This window comes from Egretta garzetta, unplaced genomic scaffold (genome assembly GCF_000687185.1).
Source record: "Egretta garzetta isolate BGI_Z169 unplaced genomic scaffold, ASM68718v1 scaffold447, whole genome shotgun sequence".
Lineage (NCBI taxonomy): Eukaryota > Metazoa > Chordata > Aves > Pelecaniformes > Ardeidae > Egretta > Egretta garzetta.
Genome location: NW_009260397.1, coordinates 972,354 through 993,217, shown reverse-complemented (window position 1 = coordinate 993,217; position 20,864 = coordinate 972,354). Strand labels below are relative to the sequence as shown.

Here is a 20,864-nt window from a genome sequence, read left to right as displayed (position 1 = left end):
ATTTTGCTTCTTCCTCTGCTTTTCCATCCATTGCCTTCTCTCCTCAAAACCAATGCAATGAACTTTTATTCTACACACACATTTTATCCCTGCTAGGGAGCTGCTGGGCAGCCAGTCCCTGTGGCCCATGCTGATGGCCTCCTGTGGACTTCCAGCACTGGTCCAGCTGGTCACTCTGCCCTTCTTCCCTGAGTCCCCGCCATATCTCCTCATGCATAAAGGAGACCAGGAAGGCTGCAAAAAAGGTAATTGAGGGCTCCAGGTTCCTGTTCCTCACTTGACTTGCAATTGTTTTATGATGTTTGCTCTCCCCATACGGAAATAAATAAACAGAACAAAGCTTTTCCCTGCTCAATTCCAAGATGACTCTCTGAATACCTACTAAGTATATTTTTGTTGTAGTCCCCGCATAGCACATGAAACTACTTCTCTCTACAGTTCTGTATTACAAAACTTTTCACATTCAGCTGACACCACCTGTGCTGTCAGTCTGATGATAGATGATAAATGGCTGTTTGCACTGCAGGGCTCCACAGGGCATCCCTTAGTTATCCCTCTGGTTATTGGCTGTGTACCATGCTCATACCCTGAGAGAAGGAAGAAGGGAGAAAAGTAGGACCCATGGGCAGGGAGTCATTGTGCACCCCACTAGGCCCCATTTTCAGAACAGGTCCCTCTGTGCCTAAGGGGACCAGGGCTCTGCAACACCCTATAGGACATCTCTGCCTCACACCACTGCCACAGCTCATGCACGCTGTGCTGCCAGACACGTGCATCACTTACTCAACAAACTCCTCAGGCAACAAGCAACAGAGACAAATTAACATGGCAGGTCTTGCTCTCCTTCTCCACAGCCATAAGGCAGCTTTGGGGTGAAGGCCATCACCAAGCAGAGATTGATGACATCATGAAAGAGAAGGCAACAATGAAAAATACCAAGATCTTGAGTGTCCTGGAGCTAATGAAAGACCAAGCTTTCCGTTGGCAGCTGTACATGATAGTTATTCTGACCGCCACAGTTCAGCTATGTGGCATCAACGCAGTTGAGTGTATTTCCCCTTTAAAGCCTCAAAACACTTACTGACAACCTTAAAGGAGACATCACGGCTCCCAGGAGTTCCCTCCATTTTTTCTGAGGCTTCTTAGGCCACAACTTGCTGTTTGCCAGCCCTCCTACAGGGCAGCAGCAGCAGTCTGCAAAGATTGGCTGGGCTTTTCATGTGACATCCCTTTGCCCAGCTCTTGGTCCTTGCTGGAGTTACCTTCCTCGGTAGTTAGGTTTAATAGCTATTTTTGGAAGCTGTTACAAGACCCCAGAACCCACTCTTGCAAATGAGCCCACCCTATATTGGCAAAATCTGTGGTGTAGTTTTAAGTTTCTGCTCCCTGCAACTGCTGCTATTTGCCCCCCAGCTGTAACCATCCTACGATGTTGGAATGGCAGTATGCTCACTCTACCTTTAAAGCTAATCAATGAGCATGCTCACTGTTCTGGCAGCTTCCACAATTCTCCCTCTCTTCCTCACAGCAGCACTTTTCTGGGATTGTTTTGAAGCTACAGCTTTGCAATTGCCTGCATGATTCTTCTACCTCTAACATCACAATGCAGCAACATCTGTAAAGGAAATACACAGCTGAGTCTAACACAGCTTAAACTGGAATCTTTACCATTTCAGCATATCTCCAAACAGTAGTAGAGATACTTAAAAAGAAAGGATGCTTATTTTACCCCCTTATCACTCCATAATCCATGCTCTTCTTTCCTGAGAATATCCTACAACAATGTAGGATGTCTGGATGGTCTCCAGAAGAGACAATATACCTGTCTGTTTCTGAAAGCACCTAAATCAGGACTCTGCAAACCTAATTACAGTGCAGCAGCTGGAGTTCCTTTTGTCCCAGCATTTTATCTTTTACCAAATTAATTAATTAATTACATTTTGTAATGTTTTTGTCTGCCAATAAAGTGAATACCACCAAAAGGAGTGCAGATTTCTAGCTCACTCCAAAGCTGAGCTGCATATTCCTTTGTTAGCAGCTCCTATCCAGGGCAGTGTCACACAGGTATGGGTAAGAAATCAATTATTTTTTTCTCTTACTCTTTTATGGTGTTTTCCAGATTTATTTCTATACATTTGAAGTCCTCCAGGCAGCTGGCTTTGATGAAAGAATGATCTCCTATATGACCCTCTGTGTTGGACTCTCTGAACTCGTAGCTACTGTAGTCTGTGTAAGTCACATTACTACAGGAATGGGTCACAATTTGCTTTTCTAGCACTGATACCAGTGTGATTTCTGTCCTTCAGAGCTCCATCATTGAGCGACTGGGCAGGAAAGTACTCCTAAGGGGAGGCTATTGTATCATGGGCTCACTGCTAGCTGGTATCACCGTGACTCTGTCACTGCAGGTAAGGAAACTCTTCTCATGGCAGATCTTTCCATTACCTATTCTGTTTCTAACCTCTGCACACAGGCAGGATCATGCTACTGAGAAAAGAAGGTTAGGCTTAGAAGTGCCAAAATAACTTCTGTGTTAACAACTTACCCTCTGTGAGGGGAATATCCTAAAGATGAAGCTTGTCTATACATAGGGTTAAACCCTCTCTCAGCAAGTACTCTCTTGTACTCCTGCCTTCCTTTCAACATGAGCCCATGAGCTCAGCATGGAGCGCATAAAACACTGGGAGACTAACACCAGTTCTCGATTTCCTCAGATTGCAAGGGCCAAACATTGGCCAGCATAGATCAAAATTGGTCCTAGGAAAATGGCCCTTTTATTCACACAGTTTTTTACAAGTAACAATAAAAAAACCATACTCTTTGCATGAGTTAATCTGAAATTTAACTTTGCTGCAGAAGATACTGGGAATGCACATACCTGCTCACAGGCTGCAGACCAGTTCCCCTCTGTAACACTGTGTCAATGCTGTAGCTTCTTCAGAAGCAAGTCTCCTGGGTTACTAGTATTCATCCAAGAGCTACTCTATAGATATTACTGTAAAATTAGCCTTGAAGCAAGGTGGCAGCAGACTTCTAGTTTTGCTTCATTCATGAAGGATCTTAAACATAGGAGACAGAAATCTTTTCTCCTAAAGCATCAAGTCTCATATCTTCTTGACTAAGATCTAGGAAAGTTCCTTTTCAGTACCAGTTATCGAACCTATCACTTAACAGAAGTAAAGAAATATATGATTTGGCTGTCCCATATCTCTAAGGGTTGGGTGAAGCACTGTGGGGTCAAGAAGAAAGGGGACAGGGCGGAAAAGTACTATTCAGACTTCCTTTAATTGAAGGCTTCCAAGCCTGACAGCTGCCAGCAAACCTGCTTCTCTCTCTGCTCACCTAACAAAAACCTCACTGCTCCATCCACAGGAAAAAGCACACATATTTCTTTGCCAGTTCCCCCACACTGTGTATTTTTTCTTGAGGTGACAGTGTTGGAAAACAAGCAGCATTTCTCACCGATCATTATCAACAGATTTCACCCAGAAATTTGTTATGTTTTTTTCCCAGGACTGGTATTTCTGGATGCCATACTGCAGCCTTTGCCTGATTATCTTGTTTGTAGTTGTCTTTGGAGTGGGGCCAGGTGAGTACTTTATTCAATGAAGGAATTGAGTCATGTGAGCTTATTAATATGGCTAGGAAAATACTGCATAACATTAGCATAAGTAAATTCATTTATCCTAATCTTGTAATAATTTAAACATTGTGTGTCCAATCATTGGCCAGAAACTTCAATGCCATCAGGTTTGGGTTTTGGTAATGAGAGGAATGGAAGAGAGCAAAAAGTACTCCTGGAAAAATACAGCAAAAATAGAGCAAAAGCAGCTGGATAAAAGATTTTTTTAAAAAAATACTAAGAAAAAAGAAAGAAAAACAAAAGCAGAGTTCTTTTAAATTCAGTGTTGTATAATGTTACATCTTATCCCACAAAGACAGCAGTGCAGAAGACCGAGTTTGGAGTAATTCTTTTCCTAGCATATACTACCTGCTCCTTTTTAATTTTTTTTTTTTTAAGCCTATTTATTTTTAAAATATTTGCCTTCCCGTGTGGCAGGGCTGAATTATTTTCCTAACTAAAAGTTGTTGAAGTCCTGGGACTTCAAAACATAACTGAAATGCCCAGGAAATGAATCCGGGAAGATCACTTACTGATGATCTAGCAGTATCATACTGGGAATTCTTGTTAGTAATAATAATTGTTATTACAACCTTACACAGCTTCTTTCATGAGATGTCAGACTTTCTCAGGTGTTAACTACTTAATTCTTGAATCTCCCAACAAATGTATTTGAATAACTTACCATTTTAATAAGCTGATGTCTAGCAGTTTATAAGATGCCACAAACATTTTTTCTAAAAAACAATGGCATACTCCAGTCTTTTGAATGCCAGTCCATGATAGTAGCATCTATTTGCTGACTGTGTAATGGTAACGTCAAATCCAAATGTTCAAATGAAACATATCAACAACTAATAATTCTTATTCTTCTTTCCTTTCAGCTGGTGCCACGGTTTCCATTAGGCTTGAAATTTTCAAGCTCTCATGTAGACCACCCGCCTTTGTGATCGGCTCAGTTCTCAGCTGGCTGGGTGTCTTTCTGATCGGAACAACCTTCCCGTTCATTGTGGTGAGTGACTTTCCCTGGGACACTCCCCAGGGCACTAAGCTTGAGTCGGCCATGGGAGCAGGAAGAAGAACAGCAGATGACAATGCCATGTCAGTCTAGAGTGGCCTTGGCACCTGCTCTCCCAAGCCCACTTTTGCAGCTGATGGGCCCTGATTTGCCCAAGACACTTATTCAGACTGACCTTGGCAAAGGTCAAAGGTCAAAATGCAGAAAACTCCTTATCAAATTGAAAGTACTTTGGGATCCAAATACAAAAACTGTGCCAAGAAAGTGACAATAGAAAAGATACACTCATCTTGCTCTCTTTCTCACTTTGCTCTTCCCTGCAGGAAAGACTCAAGCACTTCTGCTTCCTCATCTTTATGGGGGTCCTTTTCACTTCAGCAATAATTATCCACCTGTTCCTCCCAGAAACAAAAGGGAAATCAATCATGGAAATCACAGAAGAATTCAATAAGCTAAATTTTAAAAAGAAGCATGTTCCAGCAACAACAAACCACGTCACAGAAGATTACACCTTCTGCACCAGGCTTTGACCCACCGTTAGGGGGAGTCAGGCCTTATAAAAAGGAAGGAAAAAAAGGCATTTGTCATTTTCTGACTAGCAAGTCGGTCCAAATGGACTGTCAGCTTCCATATCTGTCACTTACAAGATTCCTGTTTTGCCAAACCAGCACCTTTCTCAAGCACTCCACTCTGGTCAGCTTAGAAAAGGGATGATGGCTGATGTTAATAGGATAGACTCACGTGAATTATGAGCATTTGGGCTTAACTTGCTGATGTGTAAATCTCTTCTATAACAGAGCAACTAATACACACTGAAACTACATGTAGAATTTATAAACATTCTGCTGACCACAGAGAAAGGGAAGATCTGTGATTCCCTCTCTCTCAATGATTTCTGAGTGTGTTTTCACAACTGAAATGGGAATAGTGAAGTTCTTGGCTTGCTATCTCTGGCTAGGGTTCAATCCGTAACAGATTAAAGACAGAATTTAGTGGAATAGAAAAGAAATTCTTTGTTTCTCTAGACTCAAGTGAATAATCAAACCTTGCCAGGTTCCCATTCATAATGCCCTGTTGTCCTTCTGTTATGTCTAGTTTGACAGACTTCAACCCTTTTGGACCGAAGTTTTTCAGGTCAGCAGCCCTCCTTGGTTTGACTTAAATTCAATTTTTTGCTAAAAAATTCAGCCATTTGATTCTAAGCCCAAACTTGTTCACAATAAAGTATGGGGGTAAAGTAACTACTCTCAAGAAATAGTGCCTTTCAGTTGCAATGCAGCTAAAAGGACTCATGGGTGGAATCTGGTCGCCATAAAACACAAGCGCCTAGAATTGTTTTAGATAATCTGTGCTGTCTTGCCCATCATCATCATCACCTCGAGTCTGTAGCTCCTTTTCCAGGATCAGAGTTCCCTCAGATATCTTATGGGCTATGAATCCCGTAATAATTTAGCTGCTACTTTCCTTTGTGTGACTTTTGGCTACCTGGACTCAGTTTACCCCAGAAGAACTGCCCCAGACTGGAACTCCTGGCTGTAACAGAACACCCATTGCTTTACAGTTTCTCCTAAAAACATCTGCACAGTACCTTGCTGTATGTGCAGCATAGTGTCAGCAAAAGCTCAGTCATGTCCTCCAGCTCTTGGATATATGCAGGGCTCCTGCCTACCACGTATTTCTCTATCATGAGTAAGAAGTGATCACATATCCTCATATTTCAGGGATGTGCAATTAGTACAGCCCCTTCAGTTACTGTTCACTGCAAGTGTAGATACTGATTGACAGCTGCAGACATGACTGTAAATATTTTATGCCTTGAATATTTTATCAGAATAATTTACACTAAAAGCGGGAAATGTAATTCTAACATAAGGGACTTCTAAGGCATTCCTTTAAGCATTTCCAACAACAATTTATGGCTTAATTTACAGGAGTTTTTCCAATTTTTACAAGCATGTAGTGTGCACAAAGATAAGAAAACAAAGTGAGCGACTATGTTAGAACATATCGTATGCAAGTTTTCTGACTTCCAGATTAAGTGTGACATAGCATTCCAATGATCTCTGCTGTAGGAATGGATAGAATATCATTTTCTACACTGATCTGTAATCAACAGCTGTGCTTGACTTCACATACTGCAGGCTTTCAAATCGTGAATGATCTTCAAGGGGATCTGAGTTCCTAATTCTTCTTCCTGATACACAGAGTTTAAAGAGTTTGTGAGCCTTATATGACAGCATGATCTTGTAAAGTACCACAGGCATTAATTTCACCAGCAACTTTTTTTGAAATATGCAAACTCTTGACTTTTCTTTAGAAAGTGTCTGATTTTATGCATGTTTCCCTCTATTAATGAGAGGCTCACAGTCCTAGTGATCAAAGCAATACTATTAGCAAAAACATGAAAAAAGCTAAGGCTTGCAGTGGAGCACACTATAAAAATTAAAATCTAAACTCTAGACTTGCACAGTAAAATAAGTGGTTTTACCTCTGGTATTGCTCTGACTGGCATATTTATTTCAACTCAAATAAGGCTATTCAAAATATGAATTTAATTGTTAGCAGTTAAGCCTGCTGCTTATTTTTATTTAGAAATGTGAATCATAATAAAAATATCAGATTGCCTTCTAATAAAACTTCTGGCCTCCACAAATGTTTCTTTCCCAACATGAGGATCTCCCTTTAAGGACAGCTGACTAGAAAAAAAGTTATTGGTGTGCATACCCTTCCATGACTGGGTTTTTCATTATTCCTGTCTTTAGTGTTGAGGTACACTTAAGACTTCACACTAAAAGATAATCTATGAAACATGAAGTGTCCTTAAAGTCAGAAAAGCTGAATAATTTTGTAGTGTTCCATATACATATAACATGATTAAAAACTACCAGTCATTTGGAGGCAACTACTAACATAGAAAGGAAATCTTAAATTTTTGCAAAACAGAATTCTCTTTTCCTAACCAGTCATTCTGAAAGCATCCTTCATTCCATTGCAACAATCCCTGAAGTCTTTGGAAACATAAGCAGATTGTCATCATGTAGCATTGTTGGAGTGACACTCTAGTGAGCCACTTCTCTGGTCTCAGTTATTCATTAGATGTTATTAGGAAAGCCTTCCCCATAAGATCCTCACCAGGAAGCGAGCGGATGCCCTATGGAACATTAATGTGACAACAAAGCGGAACAGCTATTTGGAGAACAGGTCAATCTTCGCCTGTGCTCAGTGAAGCAAGAGCTGTATTCTGGTAACAGTCTGGTCAAGGGGTGAAACAGCAAAAAGATATGGTTCAAATATACATGGGAGGTGACAGAGACAAAGAGGACAGTCATTCAGAAGTTTCAGGAACACTACATGTACATTTTCTTCCAGAGACATCAGATATGTCTCAAATACTGACTCCAACTGAGGCAGATATAAACACTTAAACACTGGATCGCTGAACTGCTGTCAGCTAGACACAAAAAACATAGATCTAGTCTAGTTGGCCTGTATTAAGGAAGGCTTAGCACAGCTTGGCATTTGTGTGTCACACGTGACTGTAAGATTGCAAGATAAATGACTAAATGACCTGATGTTGTGAGATTTTCTGTCCTGGTGACTAAAGGATATCTGTAAGATACCTGCCAACTGGTTGTTAGCACTAATTATGAAACTGCACATCTAATAAAGGGGCCCTCAGCACAGTGTAAGTAATAAGAGCAGAGAAGCAGTAGATTAACTAATCAACATAAATGCAAAAGATGTTATGCATTAAAGGCATTACAGGAGGAAGACTCTTAGCCTACCAAAAGTAGGAATCCTAAATTAAAGCACAAGAGCAAGGAGTAAAAGTTACAATATGTATAAAGTATACTAAGTAGAAGTGGGTGAAGCAGAACGTAAGAAAACATGTGCAACAGGCTGCATTTGAGAAGGAATGCCCCATGCTGGTAGCTGTATATTATTGCCTGCTTGTGTCTTCCCCCAGTATCACCTCAGCAACACAGATACTAGGAGCTAACATGGCATTTCTTTCCTTTGTCAGATGCACATTAAGTTGTTTCAACTTTGTATGACTTTACAGAAAAGGAAATTAATTCTTAGCATCAAAGGGACAGGATCGCTTGTGCTCTAACAACAGCTTATCTGCTGGAGAACCTAACGTGGAAAAAAACCCATCATGAATTCTCAGCACACATCAACAACAAAGTACACTTCACGATGAGGACCTCATAAGAACAGGAGAAATGGCTGGGTGGTGCTACATGCTACATTTCACACATTAGTTAGAGATTCTGTGAATATTCTTTGCATGTGATGCATTTTCTAATAAATATGACAACTTGCATCTAATAAGCCCATTATGATTTCTTCATCCTCACCTTCTTTAACTTAAAGTATACATGGCAAATGATATTTAATCCATTTACAACCTAATACATACAAAACCCTCTTAACTATGAAATAAGTGAAGTTAAAGCCCGAGAATTTTCTATGTGAAGGAAGAGACAGCACTCCAGCTGTGGAGGTTACAGAACAGTTTCAAAGCAATCTTTTTTTCTCACAGACACAAAAATAAATATACTGACCAATGGCAAATGCCAGACAAAACTGTGCCTGATGTTGAATCTTCTCCCAGCAAGGGGAAATCAGCTACTATTAAATATTTATCTGGTCAGACCTGGTGTGCCACTGCAGAATAGTTAAGTTTATACCCCACTCCAAAATGGAAGAGCATTTAAATTCCTTTAAGTAATGATTAAGTTATGATGTGCTTCAGTTGCCGTCACATGAAGAGAGAATAGCTCTTTCCTATTATATGTCAAAGTCCTATAGTTCACTGTCCAAGACTCATCTAAGATTCCCAACAGATAACCTTGTCTTTATGTTTCTCAGCTTATACTGAAAACTAAGTGAGTTATGATTACTGAAATAATGTTTAAAATTGATGTCTTGGTTCCCTATCCCCCTAGCACAAGACAGAGAGACAGAGTTCATGAAGTATACAGGTTCCCCGCAAGGGAGACCTTCTTGTTTACTTGGGCTAGACACAACCATTGGTTGAAATATTTAATCCAACAATTCTAAACTTTGTACAACAGCTGAAATATGTGTAATTAACTCAAAAACCTTTGAAGTAAAATTTAACTTCAGTAACATGGGACTAGTTCACTGACACTGCTATTGCATAATGCGAGCATTTGGTTCTTTTGGCAAGTACTAGTCAGTAAGCAACAGGAATCGTCTCTTTGATATGAGATGGCTACCATCCTCTCTGACCTGGTGAGTATCTAGTCACCTTTTCTCAGGGCTCTGACTGATAAAGGACAAAGCTAACATAATACTGATGATCCAGATTCCTTAAAGATTGTAAGCTCTTTTGGGACAGAGACCGTCTTTCTTTTCTGCGTTTAAACATTACCAAGAACAATGGGGCTTGGGGCCATGAAAATCAGGATGCATGGTCTTTTCCACGCAACAAGATAAAATAAAATAAAATAAAATAAAATAAAATAAAACCAAACAAAAGTCCTGGCAATTTCATCACTGACAATGCTACTATGTTTTTGTCTTCTGAATTACTGAAAGCAATGCTAATTATTAAGCATTTATATTATTAAGCATTAATTAGAATTACTTCCCAAAGTAATGAATAGATTAGCTGTACTGCAAAAGGCTAAGAAATTCATGACATAAGCTTTACAATAAACGACGTTCCTCATTTCATCCAAGATAATTAATATTATCCATCAAGGGTTTCCATAGTCTCAAACAGAGAAGTTATAAGCATTTCTCACTCCATTTCTCAACTGCTAGCAAGAAGCTACTTTGCTTTCCTTTTTAAGTATGAAAATTGTTAAATTGTAAGTCTATTGCAAAAAAAAAAAAAAAAAAAAAGGAAGAATGAGAAGGTGAGTTCTTAATTTGTTTGAATGCTTTTGCCAACTAGTAAATCCATTGCATTTGAGACAGGATTTTTAAGGAAACGTAGAGTCTTCTGGTCCATAGTTTCTTGGTTCTTGTCATATGATAACTTGTGAAATCCAGCTGTGGACTAATTAAGTAACAAGGTCTTGAAAGATGGGCCTAAAAACCATAAAAAGGAGCGTTCTTATGAGTATCTCTCAGTCCAGTATTATTCATACTTGCATTACTTTGTTCCTGCCTGATTGCATTTTCTATCAGCTTCTCTTCATTCAGGCACTGATCTCCAAAAAGCTGAGCTCATGAAGTTCATATCCGACACAAAAGGAACACAGAGCCCAGTGTCATCTATACAGAGACGGTGTTACTGTCCTGGTCTGTGATGTGCTGAATAAAAGGGGAGAGGCAGTTAGATCCCAAAAGACTGCAAACAGATCCTGATGGGGCTAAAATCACAGTTGTCCTAGGCTTGGTCTGCTAGGTACAGTCTAAGCTGTTTGAGAATAGCTCCACCTAGCCTTGCAGGCACTTGGAAACAGGATGAATGACCAGTGGTATCACACACCTCAAAAAGGTCTGAGTAGTTACATGTTCTGTTTTTCCCTATTTACAGTTAAAGTTATTTCATTCATCAAAGCAGCCAGAGTATCTCAGTCCCTAATCCTTGACCAAGGAAATTATAGACGGACAGTATCTCCCTAGCCTGGAAGATGCCAAGCCATTCAATATGCAAGCACATACTTTCATGGTTAAATAAGTAGAAAAAATAAAATATTGAGAAAGGAGAAATGATATCCCAAATCAATGTCAGGAAGATTTTTGGTTTAATGCAATTACAGGGGCTATTTCAAATTATTACCTTCTCTTTGTAGTGATGTCAGGAAGATTTTTGGTTTAATGCAATTACAATTTCAAATTATTACCTTCTCTTTGTAGCACATGACTTTCTGAAAAAGCTGAATGTTAAAAGGATCTTTTCTTATTATTATGCTTAAAGATATGACACAGTCAGAAATGAAAGCAGAGAGTACAATAACATATTGTTGATTTTTAGTGCTGTACTTTTCTGCTATAACATTGTGATTTGATGTACATAGGTTACCGCAGATTGCAGACAAGGAAGCTGATTCCCTTTTCCCCACATCCAGGACTGACACCTTTATCCGGCCAACCTGTCAGATATTGCAGGCATACAGCAGAAACTGTACTATCGGGAATGTCTTTTAAAACTCCTTTTCCTTTTTGCACGCAAAGTGGTGGATTATCACCCTTACACCAGCACTTGGTCTTGCCAAGACACTGTGGCTGATGGTTGTACTTTGGCAGTAGGTTAGAGGGATTTTTGAAAAATGTTTAAATCCAAGAGGATTTGAAGTGGACAATGCAGGTTTCCAGGGAGGAAGGACAAGTGTGGCTACAAAGACTGGCCCTGCACAAAACTAAATTAATGAGAAGCTGATGGAATGTTTTATTTTTGCTTTGCAGGTTCAGTTCCGGGGACTATTTCAAATGATCTTAGTGCTGGGAATTGGTGGTAGTTTCCCGTATGGATTCCACATTTCTGTCATCAACTATCCTTCTGTGGTAAGTAGCCATCTCCCTGAGAAGTGTAGAGCCTGACCTTGCCCTTCCCCCATAAATTTCAAATTTACTGAGCATTCAGCTGATACATCTATGCCTTTTCTTTGGCTACACAGTAACATAAAATATGTAGAGCACTTTTTCTCCTTTAAAGAATGGGATGGTGCTTTCTGTTTTAAATAAATTGTTACTGCATAGTATACAAGCCTCCAAATGAAGGCAGAAAATGTGCTTTTAGCATGCTTCCTCAGGAAACTTACTGATACAAACTTGAAGATTTGGCAGTGTGACCTCAGTTAACTTGTTTTACTAAGAAAGTTAGCCTCAAAAGAAGTTTAATATTAGAACCACAGGCTAGATCTGAAGTACAACAGCCAAATAATACAAAGGGATCTTATACCCATTGTCCAGTCAAATCTCACTTTATTTTTCAGCACATCAGGAAGTTTATTAATGAAACCTGGATAGAGCGACATGGGTCTCCCCTCCATCCTGAGACAATCATGCTGTTGTGGTCCTTCATTGTGTCTGTTTATGGGATAGGAGGATTCCTGGGGAGCATCTGCTGTGGCTACCTGACTACAAAATACAGGAAGTAAGCATTTCTTGTAACAGCTCAATAGTCAGAAAGTAGGGGGGAATACCAAGGTGAACAAATAAACCTCTTCTTGGTTGAAGTAGTCTGACTGAAGACTAAACTGATTTGGTTTGCTAGCACATCCACCTCTTTCAATTACCTTGCATATCTGCTCCCCCCAGTGAACTGTATTTCTGTGAAGGATGCATTCGTCATCACATCACCAGATCAGTGCCTCTGGGAGTAGCACGATAGTGTACCTGCCCCATGTTCTCTTCAAGATCCCCTATGACTCTCATAAAGGTCTCCCAAGCTCTACAACCCCCCCAAAAGGAGCTGTGCGTCTTGTGTTGTAACATGTTATATACAATTAGTCTAACCCCCTGTGCAGAAGATATCCTTAATTGTCAAAGAAGAGCCAGATTTCCATTTAAATACACTCATTCTGGGGTGATGATGTTATATTAAATATTCTGATCTAATCTAAGGAAAATGTGAACAGAACAGAAAAAAAATAAACTGCCTGTAACTATGCTGTAAAGATACAATCAGCACCAAAAAAATTATCCAAGAGACATATCTGTTCTTGGCAATCCATTTTACTGAAAGTCAGTTCCAAACTGTCTTTCCTACTGGCTGGAGATAGGATTCCTCACCCATCTGGTCCGTTCTCAGTGCCTTGTGTGTAACACCACTAACTTCATTTGCAGAGAAATTGGCAAACTTTGGCACTTTTTTTTCAGAAAAAAGTGCCAAATGTGCACCAACCTGATCATGCTGGTAGCTGCACTTTTCATGGCCTTCAGTAAAACAGCCAAATCCTTCGAGATGATTCTGGTCGGACGCTTTCTCTATGGCATTGGTACAGGTATGTGCTCGTGCCACTGTGGAGAGCAAGCATCCTTGCTGTCCCAGGATTGTCTCTACAGGTATTGCCATTCTTGGAAAATGATTTTTAAAGCAAATATACTAGACACTTAATAGAAGTGAACAACATCATCCCTTTTCCAAGAAATTTTAGTCCAACAATGTAAGAGAGGATGGAGTCAGAAAGTTAAGCTTTTCTGGGTATTTTAACAGTCATTTATCCTCTTCTATGTTAAAGGTTTTTCTCTCAATATACATCCTCAGTATGTAGGAGAGATTTCACCCAAGAAGCTGCGTGGATTTGCCAACTCCACAGTTGCTGTTTTTCTGACACTGGGAAAACTCACAGGACAGGTTGTTGGACTACGGTAAATACTCCAATCTTTCTATCAGGTTACACGAAAAGTAGTAGAAATCTTTCTATAACCTTAGCCTCTCATCTAGTCAGTGGCTGAGAAACCCTCTCATCTTCCCCAAAACAGGCCTTAGCTTATGCCAGAAGAAAAGTTTTGATCATATTTGAGGCATACATATAATTTTAAGTATAGGACAAAGAAAAATTAATTACTCATAATCTGATTTCTTCTTATTTCCACACCTTTTCTAGTAGGTGACTTCCCCTTCAAAATTTACTGTACTTACATGAAAAGTCTTAGTTAGATGTTTTGGTCCTGTGGTCAAACAGTGGTCAAATCAGTCCCATCAGCTCTCTAGACATTATATTGGATCCTAATGATATTTAGAAAGTTTTTCAAAATGCCAAATAATTTCTTTAAAATTGTCAGAAATAAAAATAGCCAAATTTGTGAAATTTGCTGAACTCATGTGTTTGCTCCACTGCACCCTTGAATGGAATTTGAACAATCCTTATCACTCAGAAAAACTTTCTGAACATTCATTCCATTATTTCAACGTAATTTTGTTTCACATACACTTTCCAGGGAGATTTTAGGAAGCGAAGCCTTGTGGCCATGGTTGTTAGCATCTAGTGGACTTTCAGCATTGGTTCAACTGGTTACCCTCCCATTTTTCCCTGATTCACCATCCTACCTCCTGATACAGAAGGGTAATGAGGAAGCCTGCAGGAAAGGTAGAGTGTCTACTTCCCTCACTCAGTTCACTTCATTTGATATGTTAGAGTGACTGCCTCTGTAGAAGACAAGAAAGCAGGGCAGAGCTGGGCAGCATGGTGCAGTGCCAAGGAGTAACAACAGAGGCAGTTCTAAATAAAAGAGGTTGAGGTACCTACAGCAAGACATCTGTATTAACGTGGGGCCTCACTCAGTCTGATTTAATCAGTTAAGACAAGAAAGATAGATATATATTAGCATATCTAACATTTCCCACTTTGGTGAGAACTACTTTATTTCTTTAAAGGAAACAGTTTAGGCAGTTCATTTTTTTATTAAATAAAATATACTTAAATATTTACTTGGTTTACAATTAGGCCAACTCTATGTTAGAAAGATATGCTATACTGACAACCAGAGAAACAAAATTCTTCCATTTGTCTACTGCCCCAGACCCAACCAGACAGCAGAAGCAGACACCACTACCACCACCACTGCCTGTGCCAAAAGGCAGGCAGGCTAAAGGGTTTAACGTCACCACTTGTGATGGAGCTATACTATCAGAATAATCCACTCCTCTCTGTCTGCCCAACAGCCATCAGGAAGCTCTGGGGGGAAGGAGACCATCAAGCAGAAATTGATGACATTTTGAAGGAGAAGGCTACAATGACGAGCACGAAAAACTTGCGTGTCCTTGAAGTAATAAAAGAGCGATCTTTGCGCTGGCAACTTTACATCTTGATGACTGTCATGACCACCTTGCAGCTCTGTGGAATCAATGCAGTTGAGTGCTCTCTTTATCCCCAAAACAAGAGACAACTCTAGGCACAGTTTCAAACCCCTCTAAGTTACTGGCTCTTACACCAGCTTAGAAATGCAGTACGATTGCAACATTTTTTTCACAGGTTCATTTCCTCTCTGCATTTTTCAGATATACTTCTATTCTTTTGAAGTGTTCCACACAGCCAAGTTTGAAGAATACCTTATCCCATATGTGTCCCTGGGAGTTGGGCTGTGTGAATGCTTATCCTCTATACTGTGTGTAAGTTTTTTCAGACTTGAGTTTGCAGGAAAAATTTAATGTGGTCAACAATTGTACTTTTCCTTACTGATAAATGGACTCAGGGAAGATTTGCATAGCCTAAGACACATCTTCCTGTTTCTGCAAAGCCACATGAAGGATAAAAGGCAGCTCTTTTGCCAAAGTATTTGCATGACTGTATGTCTTTATAGACTTATTTTTATTCCATAAAATAATTTCCTGATGTTCTAGATTAGATGTGTGTATGTATGTGCACAATTTGATATACACTAGCACACAAGAAAGGGAACTGTCTAACAACAGCCTAGGGTTGACTAATAAATACAGCTTAATTAATAATAAATTAGCCTTGAAGAAGCTAATAAAATTCATTAGAAATTAAGAGATTCTCAAATGACATTATTCAGATAAGTCTTCCAACAAAATCACATGGAGAGGGGAGGAATTATTTCATTTGAGAACTGGGATTTATGACCTGTGTTTTCTGCATTTCAGAGCACCCTTATAGACCGATTTGGGAGGAAGGTGCTGCTATGGGGAGGATACATGCTGATGTGTTCTGTGCTAGCACTCCTTACCATGACCCTGTCACTGCAGGTAAAGAGGCAGCAGCTGGTTCCTTACCCAGCATCAGCCCACCTTTCTGATCTTGCCTCACACAATTGTATAAAAACTTGAGTCAGTGGCAGAAAATACACAGCTCTGGTATTCTGTCAAGTGTCTAACAATTTGATATCACTGGTTTCTCACTTCTAGCATCAATTTTTCTGGATGCACTACTTCAGTGTTATCTTGATCTTCCTATTCGTTATCTTCTATGGAATTGGACCATGTGAGTACATCAATGGCGATGCTGGGAGGAAATTTTGTATCATATTTGTTGGTGGCACAACTGGCAGAGGAAGAACAGTCTAGTCCCATGGTAAAAAGTTCTGGTAATTAAGGAGGGAAAGGCAAATGTGTACAAGTGGGAGACAGGAAAAGGATACAGACACCTCAGATTTTATTACTGATCACAGGATCTTAATAATTTAAAATACAGTAGCATCTTCTCCAGAGGGTTTGAGACAGAAATTTCAGAACAATTTTAAAAATATCCAGCTAAAACCAGCATTCTAGGCATTGCCAGGGACATCATAGTAATCATATCCTCCATTAACCTAGCGAGTTAAGTGTTATGCCTGCCCACATGCTTCAGGTGGAACTGACCACAGGAGCCAAACAGGCTGGTTTTATAAATTGTGGTGCTCATAATGGCTACCAGTGCAATATGGAACTGCACAGATCCACTGGCACCAGAAAAAGGATTCCAGTATGTACAAAAGAAACCTAAGTTGAAAGCTAATATCCTAATTTAACAGCTGTGGTCCCTTTCTGGAATCAAGGTCTTTCACCATAGCAGATGCCACCTGCCAGCAGGCCACCTATTCTGCCTGTCTGCCTTTTTCTGCCACTGCCATTGTGAGGATTTTCATCAGGAGCAAGGAAACAAGTATACCTGGTTTGTGTTTTGCTTTTCTTTTTCAGCTGGAGCCACTATATCTGTCATGGTTGAAATCTTCAGTCAATCATTCAGACCATCAGCCTTTCTGATTGTTGGCTGCATCAATTGGATGGGACTTTTTGTACTTGGGATGATTTTTCCATTGATTGTTGTAAGTGACTCTAACTGGATCCCTCCCTCCAGGCTAACCCACTACTGAATGCCGACAGGAAGCAAAATAATAGCAATAAATTGCAATGATGTGCAAAGCTTAGAGCTCCGTCCAAGCACCAAACCTGCTCAGGAATCCTCCAGGTCTGTCAGAGGAGCAGCAGTTGGACTCAGGTCAAATGTGGCCATGGAAACTCCTGGTTTGATACTCGTCCTGGTTTGTGTATTGAGCACACCTTTGAATTTTAATTGCTAAGACACAGACTTGCACCCAAGGGCAGGGAAATAGAAATGAGATTCTTATTTTCCTTACAGTGTCTCCCATTTCTGCTTGCAGGATAACCTTGGACCCTTCTGCTTCCTTATCTTTTTGGGAATCCTTGCTTTATCAGCAATTTTCATCTACCTGTATCTCCCTGAGACCAAGGGAAAGTCAATCATGGAAATAAAAGCAGAGTTCAACAAGCTGAATTTTGGAAAAAAGGAAACCTCAGTCACTGAAAATAACTTTCCTAAGGAACAGTTGTTCTGCACCAAACTCTGAATGTTCAGAGGAGAAATTTGCATCCCTTAGAAAAGACAGGAAACAATGTTGCAATAGAACTACACAGGAAACATTAAAAACAGACTGCAAGCTCTTTGGTGTCTTACTCCTTTTTTCTTTTTTTTTTAACATAGATACGAAATCCATTATGCTAGGGTTTTATTTCTTGCTGATATCTAAATATTTTCACAGGAAATTTCATCACTCACTTTTAAGATCTACTGGATATAATAAGATTTTTTAAAAAAACAACCTCTTATGCTAGTCTCCCTTATTAAGTTTAAAAAAATTTTATTAACAGTCTGAAAGGCCCAAATCTTGGTACAGGAACATACACACAGGCTCTGCTCACAGCCCTGGACTCAAAACCCTGGGCCTCAGTTGGTCTCCCTTGTTCCCAGGAGTCCTGTACAATGCCACACATACCTGAACAGTTTGTTACTGAGCTTTCCTAAACAAGACCTCACTAGCTCTAAGCACCTCATAATCAGGAAACTGCTGAAAAATAGTTCAGAGTATCAGAAATATGAAGGAACAAGTGAAATAATTTAAGAAGACAAACCAAGGGAAGGAAGGATTAGGAAGGCTAAATGATCATCAGTCATGAGGCTGGGAAAACACAGAAGTAAAAAATATTTTCCTAGCTGGTTTATAGAGGAAAAGCTAGATCCATGGTTTAGGGTGACCTGAGCAGATAGCGGTTCAAAACTGAGCACAGTAAATTAGGAAAAAAAGGTTCTAGCGTGGTAATTGTAAAAATATATTGAAAGTTAAATTGTACTATGCAATCCTTCTGGAGATGTAATGGAAATCTCAGTGGAGAACATCCTAGTACCTCTAGGCAGGGAGAAGGACCTGCCAAACAGAGTTGTTGTTACATGCAAGAGAAGTAAAACGGCTCCTATAGAATAAAGCACACTCCCAAGAGCATCTGTGGTGTCTAAGGACCCGATTTCCAACCTGGCATGTAAGCTTCTGGGAATTACATCAGATGTTTTCAGAGAAGAAAGAGTTTGTTTTGGAAATGTTTTTCTTGTTATGTAAGCAAGCTGCAAATAACTAGTGATTATTGTACCCAGCAGAAAAAAATAGGTTGTGAAGTTCATTGGAAATACAGTCTAAGTTTTTCCAAGTAACCACTAACAACTACAGTATGATTTGTGACTAAATGCTTTGGATCATGCCACCTGTTTTCAACTAATCACTGAGGAAAAGGTTCATCAATATTACAAACAGCAGTTCCTCTCCTTATGGATGGAGCTGTCACTTGAATTTGGTTTTAATGCTTTGACACAGGAAACATGCTCTGAAAATTCTATTTGTACAAACAGACTTTATTTCTGGATTTTTTATTCAGGATTTTCATTATTTTCAGAATGTTTTGGACATGTGATATGCAATCCACCAACAAGGGCTGTAGATGAACACTGGCACATAATAGTTAATCTTCTGACTTTTTATTTGCTGGCTTTTTACAGCAAGGGTGCTACAGGGAAGGAACTGACTTAAAATCAACATACACCACACAGTCAACTTAAGCATGTTCATATGGAGGTTTTCACCAGTTAAAAGTATTTGTTTAAATTACATAGTTGCTATAGAAGCTCTCCCTCTTTTCTGCAAGCTGGGGAATGGAGAAAGTAGAAAAGTCCTTAACTCACAGGAACTATTGGGCATAAAGACACCTATCACCTTTAACATGGAGAGATTAACAAACCATTTCTTTTACCCCCATCAGCATTTTCAACCTACTTTCCCCATACACATCTCCCTGTGAACACCCCCTACCAAATGCCATATGACCCCTCTAAATCACTTCTCTCATGTAAGACTCTACTAGGCAGCAAAGAGAACTGATCCCAGCTCTGCCATGTACTCCACTCTGGATAAAACCTGCTCATTTTAGAAAGCCTGTGGATTTCCTATCTCTCAGGAGATCCTGTTGACTGTTACGGTACTATTTGCACAACAACAGAGCAAGTTGAAAACAAGCCTCCTCTGAGTATGCAGAATCCAGTGATCACCACAGTGGAAAATCAAGACCCTGATTTTAAGGCATCTTTGTCCTGACTTAGTCACAGTTCAGGGAAGGTCTCCACAACATGTGATACTGTGGTTTTTCTGTTACAGTCTATTCCACAGAAAGAGTTCCAGACCTCACAACTGAGGTGTCCATCTAAATTTTTAAAATAATTATAAGACTTGCACAAAGAGGCACATTATAACTCTCCCACTTTCAAACAGTCCCTGAAGCACTTGCTTTTTTCACTGGTTTTCACGATCAGGCTGTATCCAAATATGAAGCATCATTGTGAACGCTTTGATTTCCAGAGCGCAAAAAGGCAGCATTCCCACCTGGGAAAGCTGAACACAGACCATCTGCACCAGCAGCCCACAGATGGCACATGCAGCCTCCCCTCTCCCCAGGCACTCCCACCCTCCTGGTACACCTAAGGAAGGCACCCCTCCCTATTTAAAGGCTCCTGAGGTGCTTATGAACACAGTGGGGTAAGCTGCCTTGCAGGTAAGTTAGAAACAAAGCTGTGAACAAGGTTAGCTGAAAGAAAACCCTCTCTCCATCCAAAGATGCCTAAGTTCATTCTTAACACAAATATAAGCAAGGATAAAGTTCCAGAGTCTTTCACAGGGGAGCTCACCCAGCAGTTATCAAAAGCAATGGGCAAACCAGCACAGGTAAGTCCAGTGCTCAAATGTTTTCTTTACTTAGTCAGCTGTGCCTATACAATGAGCTATTTCTCAGCAATAGCCTCTATAAACTAGTATACCTAATGACTCGCCAGTATTTAGAGTCTTCTCTCTGCACAACTGTAAAATACTTGTTTGCTGTAACTTAGCTCTTTCAAGGTCTTCAAATGCTTAAAGAATTTAAGCTAGCTTTGTATATAATGGTATTCCATGTAGGACAAGACACTGGATGTGTGTGGGTATGTATATGCAGGTATCTGTGTGAATACCTCTCAAGAA

General features: G+C 39.9%; 3 protein-coding genes across 3 annotated transcripts in view; all 3 read left to right on the top strand.

Annotated features, from left to right (window-relative positions):
- LOC104130102 (solute carrier family 2, facilitated glucose transporter member 11) overlaps nt 1–5,433 on the top strand; it is a 10,550-nt gene extending 5,117 nt beyond the window's left edge. Inside the window, exons 6-12 of the mRNA XM_009643105.2 lie at nt 91–245; nt 855–1,042; nt 2,120–2,230; nt 2,307–2,408; nt 3,514–3,589; nt 4,507–4,634; nt 4,964–5,433. Coding sequence (XP_009641400.1) covers nt 91–245; nt 855–1,042; nt 2,120–2,230; nt 2,307–2,408; nt 3,514–3,589; nt 4,507–4,634; nt 4,964–5,170 — 967 coding nt within the window. The 3' untranslated portion in view covers nt 5,171–5,433. The remainder of the gene's footprint in view (nt 1–90; nt 246–854; nt 1,043–2,119; nt 2,231–2,306; nt 2,409–3,513; nt 3,590–4,506; nt 4,635–4,963) is intronic.
- A 4,445-nt stretch (nt 5,434–9,878) lies between these two features.
- On the top strand, nt 9,879–17,879 carry LOC104130101 (solute carrier family 2, facilitated glucose transporter member 11). The gene is made up of 12 exons (XM_009643104.1): nt 9,879–9,902; nt 12,030–12,128; nt 12,560–12,720; nt 13,446–13,570; nt 13,808–13,937; nt 14,511–14,659; nt 15,235–15,422; nt 15,571–15,681; nt 16,177–16,278; nt 16,438–16,513; nt 17,209–17,336; nt 17,673–17,879. The coding sequence occupies exons 1-12, from the start codon at nt 9,879–9,881 to the stop codon at nt 17,877–17,879; spliced, it is 1,500 nt and encodes a 499-aa protein (XP_009641399.1).
- Nucleotides 17,880–20,465: 2,586 nt separating this feature from the next.
- The window catches only part of MIF (macrophage migration inhibitory factor), a 10,910-nt gene continuing 10,511 nt past the window's right edge, over nt 20,466–20,864 (top strand). Inside the window, exon 1 of the mRNA XM_009643103.2 lies at nt 20,466–20,573. Coding sequence (XP_009641398.1) covers nt 20,466–20,573 — 108 coding nt within the window. The remainder of the gene's footprint in view (nt 20,574–20,864) is intronic.